Source organism: Varanus komodoensis, unplaced genomic scaffold (assembly GCF_004798865.1).
Source record: "Varanus komodoensis strain SLA01 unplaced genomic scaffold, ASM479886v1 scaffold9, whole genome shotgun sequence".
Taxonomy (NCBI): domain Eukaryota; kingdom Metazoa; phylum Chordata; class Lepidosauria; order Squamata; family Varanidae; genus Varanus; species Varanus komodoensis.
Window position 1 is genome coordinate 35977476 of NW_025336598.1, and position 16050 is coordinate 35993525.

General features: G+C 43.3%; 1 protein-coding gene across 5 annotated transcripts in view; it reads right to left on the bottom strand.

Moving 5' to 3' along the window:
* The window catches only part of GPD2 (glycerol-3-phosphate dehydrogenase 2), a 93529-nt gene that overhangs the window by 28724 nt on the left and 48755 nt on the right, over window positions 1-16050 (bottom strand). For all 5 annotated transcript variants that reach the window (XM_044417804.1, XM_044417803.1, XM_044417801.1 and 2 more), the window contains 2 exons: window positions 5061-5225; window positions 3968-4112 (listed from right to left, as the gene is read on the bottom strand). In XM_044417804.1, the coding sequence (XP_044273739.1) occupies window positions 3968-4112; window positions 5061-5225 (310 nt within the window). The remainder of the gene's footprint in view (window positions 1-3967; window positions 4113-5060; window positions 5226-16050) is intronic.

The window sequence follows — 16050 nt, forward strand, 5'->3', positions numbered from 1 at the left end:
TCTTAAACCACAGGAACTCTCTTTCCAACATGTTCCAGTTCTCAGAGTGCAGTAGCCTACATCTGATAAGGGGACATACTGGGCTCTCCCATTTCTTGAGAAAGCAATGCCAGCCGAGAACTGTATCCAGCGTTAGTTTCTTTATAGTAGAGTCACTGAAGTAAATAGGACTTAAGCGTCAGTAACATTAGATGCAACCCACTGGATACAATCCCACAGGTTCCCCCTGCAGCAATTTAATCTATAGATCAGACCTCTGTTTTTGCACCCTCAAAGAGACCGAGCCACAGCCATTGTGATGGCCAACAATATAAAAGCAACACCAACTGGATTATGGGCTGAAGATATTACAGTCACACGAATATCACCATGGGCGTGAGAAAGTCAGGCAGTAGCTGCTTAAGGACAGAATTAATGAGAGTAGACAGAACACAGGGACTATTAATGAATAATATAAAAATGTAAGAACCCACTGGGAAACGCTTGCATTGTATTAACATTAAATTAATTAAATCTTATCTACATTTACACATAAAAAGCCTTTAAACTATTTACCATTTTCCCAAGATGATGTCAAAGTACTTTCCCAAAGAGACAAGTAGTTGTAATGAAATGACATGCATTTTCTGCTAAGCATGATTCAACTGGCACTGGGGGCAAAAACTTGTTGCTAAATTAAATACACAGAGTTAAATTTCACTTTGAGGCATCTATTTATTCCACGGACAAATTCTTTGGCTTATCCATCTTTAGCATATCAGTACAGTCTCCACTTAGCAGTACTGAGGATTATATATGTAGGAATCAATTGTTTTTGAAAGAAAGTAATCTAAATATTGAAAGATGCTGAAGAATAAGGGAAAGATAGAGTCTGACAGCAAGTTTATTATACAGAAAATAAGCCAAATGCATACCCCCCCCCCACACACACAAACTAACATCTTGAGTTCCACCTAAGACCAAAGGTGTTGTTGTAGCTGACTATAATCAGCATTAACTAAGTGCGCTCTCTCTCTGGGTAAAAGATTAAAGGGCAAACTCTCTGTTTTTAAGCTGCCACTGTGCTGTCCTTCTCTAGGGAATTCTTGTGAGTGAACTCAATGGATGGGTGACCCATTCAAGCTTCTGCTGGGACCCAAAAGGGGTCCTGTTCCCCAGAGGCAAGACCCGTCTGATGCTTGAAAACCTTTCCCTCCTGCTAGGCTTTCTCAAAGGGTTGGTGAAGCCCATCAGTCAAGAGAAATCCAAGCCGCAAGGGATCTTCTATTGAGACAGGGGTCGGGGGGGGGTTTCCTCCCCCAATTCCCCGCAAGAGCTTCTGTTCTTCAACTTTGCTTGTCATGATAACCCACCATGGTGATGTACCATGATGGGGTTGCTCGTTCCATGAAACACCCACAATGAGCTCATGCGTTCCCTTGGCCCTCCAAGTGGGGACTGCAGAAAGCACAAGTACCCTCTCTCTTGCAGCTGCAAAGCTGAGTCAGCTGTTTACAGATCAGGACAGCTGGCCCGACAGCCAGCCTTCCCATCTCCATTTTGGCAGCTTGCAGCTTACCCTTCTAAGGGCCACAGTGGCACTTTGAAGGGGCTACCAGAACTCCCCAGTATTTTTTCAAAGATAGGCTCACAGTAAATGCATCTCTATATAAAACCCCCATTAGTGCAAAGGCTTGTGTTAGCAGAAACCCTAATGGGGTCACTACAAGCTTCTGCTGGGGCTGTAAGGCCATAAGGGGCTGCTGTTACGCAGGGGAAACACCCAGGGAATGCTTGGAAAAATTCTCCTTCCCATAGGATTTCTCACCCAGTTAGAGAACTGATCAGGCAAGAGGAAACCCAGGCCACAAGGGACCAACCACTGAGAAGTGGGTGTTTGGGGGAGATTTACCCCTTCTCAGCAAGAGCTCCCACTTTGCAAAGGGCATAATGACAGGCCCACGTGAGAAACCCACCACTCATGTGAACAACCAGCTGATTCCCTCACCTGGAAAGGGCAGTTGTGGTCTGGGCAAAAGCAGGCAGATTGATCTACAGAGGGGAAAGCCCTCAAGGTTCCATGGACATCAGTATGGGCTAGGATGCCCATTCGCTTTTCCTCATTTAGCTTTTGGCTAAGATCCCATTTTAACTAGGTATTCTTATTCAACTTAGCTATAAGTACAGGGAGATGTTTGGCTGAAGACAGAAATGCTCTGCATGACACAATATATAGGCCTGGATCCAAAGATCCATGAGAGGAAGAAAAAGAACCCCTAGCATTGTTCTGCAGTTGCTCAAGAGCTTGTAGGTTCATACGGCGCTGGAACAGAAAGTTCTCTTCTACCCGAGTTCTCATGAAAGTGGAATTTGGTGGTTGGGATTTCATTTCACTTTCCCCACCTAGTGTTCTAGCACAAGATGGGAAACAATCCTTCCGTGAAAGCAGTGTTTAGCTTTTCCCACGTGTGGAAAGACATTTTCAATACGCACATGAGTCAGCTGCCTGGGAAGGATGGGAGTGGCAATCCAAAACATCTGGAGGGCACCAGGTTGGGGAGTGCTGAGCTGGTATTTCTACAGCACATTTTGAGTATTTGTGGTATTTCAGGTTGCAGATGTGGATCAACAGCCAAGAGAACATTGAATCACTTAAGATGACAGAGCAGTTTCTCTTAGCACAGGTGGGTACTTTAGACTTGAGGAACAAATTTGGTCCATCTGGGGTCTCAATATAGCCCTCTAGGGTTTCCCACAAGCCCTCGATCCCCTTCCTATGCACTGCTCTCTTTTTCTAACTCTTGAGAATGAAAGAGGCAGTTGTTTTTGGAGTGCATTTCAAAGCCACGGAGACTTAGATTCTTTAGGGGTGGGGGGTGGGGGGGAATGAGTGAAATGGAGTCTTCAGATTTTGAGATGTGAGAGGCCTGCCCTCTCCAGGTGTTCAGGTGGACTGCTGGGAGGGGCCATGGGACAGGAGCCAGACAAGCTTGGTACAATCCTTGTCCCCATGACGTGGTGCAGGGAAAGAAGGGCTAGCCAACTATGGGGATGATGCAGATCTAACAGCTGGCATATCTCCAGAAGGGCCCTCCCAGAGGGGTAGGGCCCAGGTGTACCAAACAGAAAGGTTCTCAGAAGTAGTTTCTAGGGTGCTTTCAACAAACTGCTCTGTGCATGCCCAGGGACTCTTTGCTGATTATGCTTTGCTGGATGTACACTGGAAAATACGAAGCTTTTGCCAAAGAACCGTCTGCTGTTTTGAAAGGGGGAAACCTAGCTTCTGATACTAAGCACCAATTGTCTGGCCACTGCCCAGCTTATCTGCAGTTTTTCTTCAACCTGATAGGTTGGAAAGATTATGCTATGGCCTCTTTATAATGAGCTCACAGATCCAAGCCAGATCTCTTTAGATGAAGGCTACAGTACTCAGAGAGGCAAGGATAAAATATCTTTCACACGTGGTGGTTTGAGACAGGAGACTAATCAAATGGCACGGCAAAACATTCCCATCTGTAAATTAGATCCCTAGAAAAGTGCCCAAACATACTTCTTGTCAAAGCAGCATAAGCAGAAAAACTTAGTATTCAAGGAGGGAGGGCGACAACCAGAAAGCACATCCCGCCTACTTTAGTTTAAAGCATTCCTGCTTGCCTAAATGTCTTAAATAAGAAAACATTCCACTTGCAGGTCAATTTCAATACAGGGATACCCCAAACAGACCATTGTCTATCACCGTTCCATCGAGAGGCAGTCATGTGGAAGATCGTACCATGTGCCTCCAACACCTTCTCTACCAAAATCTTTTTCCTGACTCACAAAATATAGTTTTGGGGTGGGGGCAATTAAAGCCTGCACCTTAAAATCAGCAGCTCTCTCAATCAAGCTCTCTCCCCTTTGCTCTACACACACACAAACACACACTTCTTTCCTGTTAGGCACACATGCTAAAAGTGTTATAAATGATCCAGGTTTTGAATATCGTTACCTGTAATAGCCAGGCATCACAATATGAACGCCTGCACTTGGCTGACAGATGTTTGCTACTTCCTGCTCATCCATTTTCCGCACAGAGTCTGTGAAAGGTCCTGTAGCATTGATAACACATTTGGCTTTGACATCAAATTCCTGCCCTGTGAAAGAAAACAGCATCAATCACATACTCCATTTGTTTCCCTGTTCACTGACTCTCTGGATTATTAATTTATCTATGAAGTTAACCTATTGTGAAGTGTGTAACACACACACACACACACACACACACACACACAGAGAGAGAGAGAGAGAATGAACTGCAAGAATGAAGCAGCTGAGATTATTTCAAAAAGACAGAAAATACCTTGGGTTTTTTAAAAAAGGGAGCATGTGTAGCACTTTTATTCTTTTTTCTTTTTGGAAGATGCAACACACAGAAGCAAATCCTCTCTGATAAAAATCAAGAGTGGCAGCGGCTCCCCACCCCCAATTTTGCTTTATTTATTGAGTTCTATATTTAATGACATTCTTAAAGCCTGAAATTTGTTAAATGGTACTATTACTGAACGCGCACACCACACGGTATTTTTACAACGTCAGCTTTGCTTGACAGAAGGGCTTGGATGTAAAATCATGGCTTAGCTTGCCAAAGCGCTCGGGTTTGAATGAAACCCTGACAGAAGTTAAAGATGATTGGCATTAATGACATGCCACTGCACTTTGGAAATATGCCTCCTTTGTCAGTTAAGTGATATTTACAAACTCCAGCCTCCCGTTGTGCTCTTCCCCCACCCCATTCTTTTCCACCTTTAGTGAGGGGAGTAGAGGGAATATCGAGTCCCCGTTTCTTTGAACAGAAGAGCAAAACGCATTTGCAGACAGCTGTGCTTTATTGCATTTCAACAACCATGTGTTCAAAGAGCCTGAGCTGGGAGAGATGGCCGAGGAATTCCAGGATCTGCTGAGCCACAGAATGCAAGCGCAAGCCCACCCCTGTGGTCTGAGAAAAATGGGAGCAGAGGAAAAGCAGGGGCCGTGCACACGCACACCCCAGTGTTAGCATCCGTTCAGTAAAGGGAAGCAAAGGCCTTGGCAAAAATACATACCTGTTAGAACATCCCTGCACCTTGCTCCGCAGACACGGCTCTTCCCGCTGCTGGGATCCGTCCTCTTCAGCAAGCGCAGCACTTCAGTGTAATTGGCTGTGGCAGCCCCGTACCTGGCAGCGGTGAGGGCAATGGCAAGGTTCATTCGTGCATCGTTGTGCTGTCCTGCAGCGGGAGGGGGGGATCAAAGGAAGGACATGAGTCACCTCAAGCCACTGACTTGTGGTATGGAAGTGTGTCAGAACCGATCCGTCACATCTGTCCCTGTCACACTGAATCGGCATGATGGCTGGTCAGGTCTAACGAGAATTATTCAGAGAGAGAGAAAGAACAAACATTGGCCCTTGGTAAGGCAAAACGTTCACCTCCTCTTTTTGAAACTGCAGAAACATACAAAAGCTCAAACGTTTGCAAATGGTCAGGGTTACTATCCAAGCAATATGCACTTATATGTTGCCACTGAATTATTAACATTCAGTCAAGAAGCTCAGATAAAGACAAGCTGCTACTCTCCTTTTTGGAGGAAGGGAAGGCTTTTCAAATCCTGCCCCCCCCCCCAAAAATCCAGCATTAATACAGCATCTCCCCAGAATTTATTTTTGACGGCCCCACTGGTGTTAATTAACAATCTCTATTAGCACACGTGCTACATGACATTAAAAAAAGCAGTGCTCTTTCAGAGATTCCACTGCTAAGCCTCAACTACCTATAAAACTGCCGTACATTTTATGCACATTTTAAGTTCACAGTGAACAATATTTACAGTTAAAAAACGAATCCTGAACATGCATATAGGCAGAAAACCCAGGAGGAGTTAAGCGATCACTCTTAACATTTATATCATTAAAGATTTATTACTGAATTTCCTTACTGAGGAGTGGTGGGGGGAGTCAACATGTAAGAGAGAACACTAGTTGGGGGAGAGAGGGGGAGAAAAAGAAGAGTGGAGATGATTAATTACTTTAAAATAGTGGCATCACCTGAGACTTTCTATTTATTATTGCCAGTGAAGTTAAAAACCCTGGATGTTGGCTGGGAGCAATTATTCCATGTAGCAAGGGCCAAGCTCTATGTGCCCAGAATAATTAATTACACAGGGCTAAACTTCCAAAGGCAGGATTCAGTGTGACCGCATGTTGGGATCAGTGCTATCAAGATAATACCAATAAAAGGGGGGGATGAGTGGTAATGGATACTGTTGTTGATTTATGCAGCCAGCATGCCAAGTGTTCGGTATAAATGATTTATGTAAAGTTCGGCCCCTTCCGATTCTGCTTGAGCAACACCCAGGCGCTAAGCAAGTAATCTGTTTCAAAATTAAAAGGGCAACAAGGGAATCAATGGTTTCCAGAAGTCTACAACCCCCTCCTCATCATCCAAACTTCTTGCTCCAGAGCGGAAGAAAAGAGAGCAAGCAAAGCTGAGGCAAGCTAAACAGGTGCTCAGAAAAAAGAAAAAGAAACCCTCCAGAGTGCCCAGGATCAAGGAAGAGCAGCTTCAATCTGATTTATTTTCAGCATTTTCATTATATTTAGATTGAGTGAGCCCCTTCATCTGCCTACAGTAGAAAAACAAAAGAGATCTGATCAAAAAGTATTCATTTAATTAATTAAATGGGAGTCTTCCCGATATTAAAACAAAGACAGAGAGTAAGAGAATATGTGAAAACGAGAGTAAGTGCCAATGCTAATAACCCATAAAACATAGTGAGGAAATGTGGCTACAGGAAAAAAGTATCCAGAAGTAGTTTGGCAATAGGCAAGCCTTGAATCTGTGACTCTAAAGAAATCTAGCTAAAATTCTCCACTTGCGTGTAAGTCATGGGAACAAGAATCTGTATGAATATCTGCTCTTTGGTTATTTGAAAGCCAAAATACACTCATACATATACACATACCAACAAATAAGCTTTCTAAGTGCTGAAGATTTTTCCAGGATTGGTGGAGGCCACTTCAGCAATGGCAAATGACAATGATGGAGTACGCCTGCTATATTCTCAGTTGTGGAATGTTATTTAGCAAGTAGCTATAGCTCATTTAGAAGAAACAGCCTTTAAAATAATGAGGCATGCATGGATTCCTGGAATAAAGGAGTCTTATGGTTCCCCTTCTCTATATGAAGCTTTTAACCTGCCACTTTACCAAGGTTTCTGCTTCTGGTTTCTTTGTAGAATTTAGATCAGCTCCTTTACATGTTCCCCCTCCCTACAGGATTTCTTTCTCTGCTTTTCCATATGTGCCACTGCACAATCACTAGGGGGTGCTGTGGTAGAGTGCAATTGCATAAAAACACCAATTTATTCATAGCATCATTTCCAAATAATACCAGAATTCCCTCTTTCTAAAGTAAGACACAGAAACAGCTGCAAAGCATGGGAATGACTCTAGAGCAGTGATGGAGAACCTTTTAGAGACCGAGTGCCCAAACTGCAACCCCAAACCCACTTATTTATCACAAAGTGCCAACACTGCAATAAAACCTGAATAGTGAGTTTTTAGTTTAGAAAAAAACAACTCATAAACATCTTTTGTCTTAAAAGAAAAGCACAGTAACAGAGTTGTTCGTGATACAAACAGTTTAGTGAAAGGTAAAAGTTTGTATTTGGCATGCTTTTGCACAATTAATGTGATCGCTGCTGTTGTATGCATGCTGATAATTTGTCAAACCTTGGCTCAAATATGCTGGGGGACAGCACAACATTAAAAGAATCTCAGTCTCTTAATTAGAACATCTCTTTGCTAAATCTTAGATATTAAATTTCAATTTTTCATAAGAAAACTCAAAGCTAAAATCTTGTGTTAATAAAAATGAATGTATTAAAACTCACAGCCAGTCCAAGCAACTCTCTCTCTCTCTCTCTCCCTCCCTCCCTCCCCCCCCCCCCCCCTCCCCCCCCCCCCCCCCACCCCCCCCCCCCCCCCCCCCCCCCCCCTCTCCTTGGCAGTGCACTGACCGGCCATGTGACAGCTCGGATGAGTCGCGGCTAATGAGTCACGGCTCATGACATCATCGCCTGACACCGCTACTCCCTTCCAAGCACGCGCATGGCCCCTATGTGCGCTGTTATCTGATGCTCAGCTGCTGGAGTGACTTGGCTCGTGTGCCGACAGAGAGGGCTCTGTGTGCCCGCTGCGGCAGGCGTGCCATAGGTTCGCCACCACTGCTCTAGAGGATGACAACATTGCTTAAACTAGCAGCCGTAACTAGCAGGGGGTTGGAATCACAAGAGTACCGTGAATGGCTCATGTAGAAAAGCTATATGGGAAAAATATGAGAGCCAGTGTGGCACAGTGGTTAACAGCATGGGACTGGGACTCAGACGATCTGGGTTCTAGTCCCCGCTCAGGCATGGAGCCAACTGGGTGACTTTGGGCCAGTCACAGACTCTCAGCCCAACCTACCTCACAGGGTGGAGGAGGAGAATGATGTAAGCTGCCTTGAGCCCTTTGTAGGAAAAAGGCAGGATATAAATCGAAAAATAAATAAAATAAATAGATATGATACAGGAAAACCAATTAATTGCAGTACTATGTAAATATAATTCATGAGAAAAGTTTCCCAAAAGAGTCAGGGTAAAACTGAGTAGATCATAGAAGGAATTCTGTTTTATTTTCATAGCTAAAATAATTTTGCTTCGCAGAACTCATTTGCTGCTCAGATTGTCATAACATGAGGCTCACAGCTTACTACAGAAGAAAGCTCTTTCCACTTTTTTCCTGTCACGAGAAGACTTTATACACACAAATTTCCAATCATTATGCATTCCGCTGTACTCAGAAAAGCCACTTCAATTTTGGCACAGCACTTAAAGAGCTGAAGGCATGCAGGATTTTTCACAAGGCCCAAATCCATGCGTATATCACCAAAGAAGAATGAGTCAGGAGAACATGGATTGCTTGACTCTATTCTTATGGATACTGCAACCACTGCTGGTTATACTGAAGAGGATACAACAACCACAAATGCGAGGCTACTACCTTGCTGATGTTTTTCAAACTCCAGGAAGCTCCTGGAAACATCTGAATCCAAGAAGCCTAGTTATCAATGTACTGAAATTGTCAGCAACTTGTTCCACCTCCTTCTTCAAACTGAATTCACCATAGAACTGGCCAAGTGGCAAAGAAAAGTAGAGAAATTTGTTTTATTCATTACTACAAGTAAACAGCTAGGAGTATCTCTATCGTGGGAGGTGGGCAACAGATACCAATTTATTTGACATATAAAATTTACTTCCTTTTCCCAGTCATGGGCGCCCTCTAGAGATCTGGCTGGCCAACAAAGACTCCTATTGCCAAGTCAGTTCTCCAGAAGCTTCCTGAGCCTTATAAAGGCAGATGCCTATTCGCGATTGTTCATGAATGACTAATTTGAGAAAAAGAGACAGAGAAAAAGAGAGAGACAGAGAATGAGAGCGGGGAAGAGAGAGGCTACTTCCTGTTGGACTGACAAGTTGACTATAAAGGAAAAAGAATGGAGAGTCCCAATTCCCAAGGCAAATGTAACAAGAAATGTGATCTTCATTTAAAACAAAGAGACTTTGGATACAAGCATAACTCAAACTCCCCTTATGTAAGGAGTTGTTCTACTCTACTACCAAAAAAATTATCTCACTTTTAGCATGCACAATTGAGGCCTATTGCTTAAGTCCAGCTTAAGTCATAAACTGAAGTTTATCTCTGTTGAAGAATATGTAGCCTTCCAGAAGTAGTTGGATTCCAAATCCCAAGAGCCCAGACAGCATAGGAGCCAGAGTCCTAGCAGAACTTTTAGAGCCAGAGGTCCTCCTCCCTGATTTTTAAAAAATAGATTTTTGGCATGCATTTAATTGTTTATAATATTAGTTTTCAATCCAACTTTCCAGGAAATCACAGCATTCCTTGAAACTGTATCTGGTGTTCCTGAAAAAGAAAATCTGAAATGGCAGACAAACTTTGCTAAATGGTGCCTTGTCTACCTTTTATTGTCTTCTTCTACGAGCTAAATTTGGTTGCTGGAGTGTTCTGTAGCATTTGCCACCAATTTTCAGTGACAAATCCATGGAGTTTCTGCTGCCACTACAAATTCTGGACCAAGGATTGAGACGGGGCTGCAGTGGGGACATGTTGTCCACCCTTGTTATTCCAAATGTAACTTCAGAATGCCCGACATGTCTTATGATGCCATCTCTGAACTCAGAATGCATCCCAGAATCCTTAAGAACATACAGCTGGAATACTTTGTAAAAAGTATTCCCATGGGAAAGGTAGCTTGGAAGTCACTCGCTTGTAACAAGAATCACTGACAACTTGTTTCTTAGAATAAGTCCCATAGCACTGAAAAAAAGAGGTAATGTTATCCTCCCCACACCCTTTTGCCTTGAGGAGCATCCTGGTTTCCAGGCTTCAAAGTTCCCTATTAAACTACCTCAAAAGTAGATTATGTACCACTCCAACCCCGTTACCTAATAAAAAGCATGCAACCAGGTAAGGTAGCAGATCATCCATAATCATTAAAAGCACTCCTGTAATATGAGGGACAACAGGGTGACAAGAGATGCTAAAGAGCTTGCTGTTGCTTTCAAAATATGAAGTCAGAGGTTTTAAAGCTGTTCTTTGCTTTCAGCAGTAACTCATATATTAAATTCAGAAGGTCTTCAATTTCCCATCATGTCTGAAAGATGATATACAAATAAAATAACAGAGCTGTCGAAATAATTCAGTGCTCTTTCATAGCAAAGAGCTGAATCAACTGTCTTCAAGCTTGCAGCAGCTAACCAGTAGGCAATGGAGCAGGAGTTGTAAAATGTAGCTCTTGCCCTGAACACATATCCAGTTAACACTCTAGTCTGTATTGGCTATTACTTTATAAAAAAAAACTTTTGCCACCTCTCATGACCACAGCTTTTCTGGAAATTTTACATGAAAATTCCATACAATTGCAGAGTTTACTGGTCCCAAAGCAATTTGAATAGCAACCCAAAGCCACTCTGAACAAATGCTTCTGAAGGTCTCTAGATGGACTCTACTGAATGTCATCTGTGAAAAGCGCTTCCTAACCATACACTGGATGATTTTTGTAAAGGTGGATGTTCCTAACAATTCTTAGCTACAGCAAGACCTCCAGTATACCCAGGTGATAACCAGATTATTGCCGGGCCAAGGCATGAAGAGGGAATGAAGACAGTTAATTGTAATTGTTGTTGTTTTATTTATTTATTTCTGTGAGCCGTCCTGAGGCTATATAGCAAGGGGACGGCATATAAAATTTTAAATAAATAAATAAGACAGAAAGGAATATGGGGTAGGAGAGAATGTGCAGAGTTTAAGAAGTTATGCAATGTAGAGCACAAGCGCCATGCCCTCCTACCTTGCCTCCCCTATATGTTCTCCCTATTCAATATAAAATATAATACTTAATGATACATAGATGGTAAGTCTTTAGCCAGCATGGTGTAGTGGTTAAGAGTGCAGAACTGGAACTCAGGCAATCTGGGTTCTAGTCCCTGCTCAGCCATGGAACCAACTGGGTGACTTTGGGCCTGTCACCTGTCACAGACTCTCAACCCAACCTACCTCTCAGGGTTGTTGCTGTGGGGATAAGATTGAGAGCAGGAGGAGAATGGTGTAAACTGCCCAGAGAGCCCTTGGACTATAGGGAAGTATGGCGGTGAAATTAATAATATTTATAATAAATTCTTCAACAAAATACACTACACAGTGACTGTTAAAAGAGAATGAGCAGAATAATAAATATCTTTTCTATCAGTCCAAGGAAGATTGGATCTAGATTCCATTTCACAACACTTTGGTATAGCAGAAGGGAGACCTATGGGTCAACAGTGTAAGTCCAGACTCCTGGGATTAGCATTCAGTTGACCAAAACCCTGCTTTCTGCTATGGGTCATAATAATTGTTCCAAGGTTCAGATGAACAGACTCACAAATGCCTAACCCTGCTCCATCTTCCCCATGGCTCCAAATGAAGGAGCACAAGATTTTCCTGCATCATTCCTGCCTTCCTTTATGACTCATACTCCTGTTTTCTTGGTGGGACTCATGTACTCCCCCACAAAGAGCCCCCAGTGAAAATGTGAAGCTGATCAACAAAAGAGCACAGGAAGTTCCTGTGAAAGCAGCTAGCCCTAACCCTTTTCACCCTCCTACAAATGCAGAGATGTCTGTAAGTTCCCACTCAAGTAGGATAGTGAAGCCATCACCTTCTCGCTATCCCTTCAGCACAAAGGGCTCCACAGATATTCAAGTACAATCTTGGCCACCAGGACTACATTTGAGAGCCTCTCCTGTAAAAAGTTACAAAATCTGAACAAACAGAGCATCCTACTGAAGAAAGCTTGACAAGTTCTACTGTAAAATGAACAGAAGTTCATGCTGAACAAACTGCTGTACAGAGCATGGAAGAAACACAGAAACAAAAGACCATGCAGAGATGTTTCAATTCCACATTTAATATTGATGAATTTCATACCTCTGGAAGCTTTCACAACTGGAAGCTGATCTGATGAAAAAAAAGTAGCACCTTCATTTGTATCAAAGGTAAAATAATAACTTTCCAACAAAACAAGTCTGCATATAGTTCAAGAAAGGTATGATGCCAGGTGTGAATCACTGTTCAGGCACTTAAAAGAGCCAAGTCAGAAGCCTCGCAAGATAATGTATTTCTCCTTGTGGGGAGAGGGAGCTGAGGGGCAGATCTGAATTAGGATTTACTCAGTGGTGTTGGCTTTTAATTATGTTGTTACCCCACTTCCTTTGTATCAGACTTCAACTTGTCAAAGACATCTTACTGCAATGTCAAGGTAGGTAAATGCATAGTGTTAAAATGAAAGCAAAATGTTGTCAGTGCCAGTTTATGGAAGTCACACTGAAATGTCACAGTGAAAAATGTCTTGACAGCCCTTCTGTGGCCATGCTACAATGCTGGGCAAAAGTGGTGATATAAGTACACTTTATTTAAGAGGGAATAATTAACACATTGTGTGTCCTGCATGTATACATGTGGCTCTACAATGTGTACAGGCAGACAGACAAGACTAGAGAAAACACATGACTTAAATTCTACATCCAGAGATGCACTCTTGGTTGCCCTTAGACATCTAGTCAAACCAGATCCAAAGACTGTGAAACAGTGTGGAGAAAGGAATCCCATACTCTTCATCCTGTGGCATGTATCCTTAGCCTGTGCAGAGACGTTCCTGACTGCTATTGCAAACCCACCCCAATCCAAGATGGGGTCAAGCGCTGGAAGTTGGAGGAAATCCTGCTGCTCCATTGGGTGGCTGTTTGAGGATCACAAGGAAATATGGTAGCACCTGATGGCATCAGAACAAGGCGGGAAGAAAACAGGACAACAGGACAGTGCCAAGATTGTCCACCACTCTCCTACTACATCAACGACAACTAAGAGGAACCAAAGCCCATTGAAGCCTTGTGTGTGCTGACATGACCAGTAGAATGGTAAGCCCCAGCCCTCCTGGAGGAGCTGAATGGACTAGTTAGACTCCTGCTGATCTTGTACTTGGAGGCTTCTGCAAGGCTATGGAGATAAGAGTGCCTGCTGCAGGCTCTATCATCCTCTAAACCAGATGACAATAGTAGAGTTGTGCCTGCTGGGTGGGAGAGCCCTGAATAAGGTACGGATTGTCCTATTCTTGAGTACCCATCCAGTGCCTCATCCTCATCAAAATTTTCTCCTATATACTGGAAGGTTCAGGGACAGGGGACATGACATACCAATAGTCAGTTCTCGTGAAATTTGGCCTGTTCTGTGTAAGTAGTAATTATTATGGACTCTTCTTGCCCACAAGTCTTTTAAACACTTCTTTTGGAAATGTTTTCAAAAGTGTGATGGTCCACACCAATACCAAATTTCAGCTATCAGTTCTGGAAGGCTTCTAACAAGGCTGATTGTTCTGTGAGACTATTCAGAGAGGATTAAGTTGTATTTTTGTCTATGTATCAGATTCTCTTGCATATATACACATTTCATTTCCACTAGGATTGGTCAGTAGGGTTTTTAATCTCTTTGAGTCACATAGAAGCCAGTCAATAATTTTATGAACTACTATCCACTTCCTCTTACATGACCTTGTCTAAAACAACTAGAACCAGAATTATGATCTAATGGTATAAAATGAGACAGAAGGTAATATGTCAGAGATATATGGAAGATGCAGAATTACTCTTTATGAAGCTGACTGACTTCATCACTCACTAGAGACCTGTGTAGTTTCTAAATAAATAATGAGGAATCCCTATTCACTGTACAGAGAAGGAACAAAAAAAATTTCAGCCAAATGCATATTTATTGTATTTATAGAATATCCACTTCCAAGGAAATCATACATATTGAAGGTGCCAAAACAATAACTAATTTTAGTCTGCAGAAATCGCAATCACTTAGTGTGGCAGAAATATTTATCCCACAATTAAAGCACAGCTAGTCATGCCAGCCTCTGTAACTGGAACCAAAGACTGCTTCAACACTTATGGGGCAATTTATCTGTCATGGGTACATGCATTCTATATTGCCATTTCCCATGGCAAAAGTATGTAAAACCAGTGACCTTGTCTCTTAAACAAACAAACAAACAAACAAACAAACCTTGGTGCAAACACATCATGGAAGCACAGCCCAATGAGCGGTTCAAGCTCATGTATCAAGGCTGTTCTTGGCACGGGGTCTGTTTATCTGCCTATGACTGCTGGCTGTTGGTCTCAGCAATGCAACACTCATGCTCCCCTGGAAAATACAAGTCTGGCCTAAAATATGAAATGGCCGCCAAGGGTTCACTGAAAGATCAACTGCTCACATGTAGAGGAGGAGATCAAATGGCACTGAAACATGCAGCTACCATTAAACACATTCAGTTTTAGAAAATGCCTCCCTGGGGAGGAGGGGGGAGAGCAAGAGGAAATAATTGATACTATGGCATCCCACAAGCAAATATTCCATGCCCAATGTTCTGTGGTCATCTATGATTTTAACGCGTTGGCCTCTAGGGATGTGTGTGGAATCTGTCTGGAGGTGGGAATCTATCAGTTTCCCCGGGCTTGATTCCCCAAACTCCAGTCTGCCTTGCGGTGGCCCAGAGCCTGGTTTCCAGCAGACGCACACTGCATTCATGGAAGGCTCGTCAGGAATCGAGCTCGATGCGCTCGTAGCACCGCTTTCCCACATGTGCTGCCCCCAACAGCAATTCATGCGGAAGAAGGCTGGTCACCGCTCGGCATGCCTGTGCACAGCATCCCTTTTCCACATCCTGCAGCAGCTCCTCATGGGGAAGGTGGATGGTTGAGTTCTCAGGCTCCCCCTTGGCTCGGCTTGCTTTGCAGGACCAGGCCAAGCATGAGAGGAAGTCTGCATATGCTGGAGGGATGAATTCCAAAAGGGTTTGCCCGAAGCCTCCTTCGGCGCCACTGTGGCCACTGCCCTTCCACTTACCTTTCACTTCCAGGGTTCAAGCTTGATCCCTACAGGCAACTGTTACAATTGTGGATTCTTTGGCTAATAGGAACCCCTATCAGCTCCAAGAAAAGCTGCCACCCTTACATTGTTCCATACAGCTGGGCTCTGCTCAGGGTAGCCCTTGGGGTGAAGAGGGCTGTACTGCAGCAAAGAACACGATATGGGGTCGCCAATGCAACGTCCTTCTCTCCACCTGCCCATGGAGTCTCCTAATGTCGACAAGTGCAACACAATGAAAGCCTTTTATATCCAGAGTGCCTTTCATTCGGTTCTCATCAAAGGGGAACTATTCAGATACCATTCAAATTTCATGCACCAACAAGAAAATTCCCTTTCCACAACAGCATTTTTTCCCTTGGCAGTATCCATGGCACCATCATCACCACGTTATGGAACAAGATACATATTAACTAATGGCCTACCATTAAGTTCACATAAAACACACACATATAAATTACATGCTTCAGTGGAATCTTTCCCCTGAAAAGCCATGGCACGCTGGGGAATACTGAGATGTTTGTGGTACA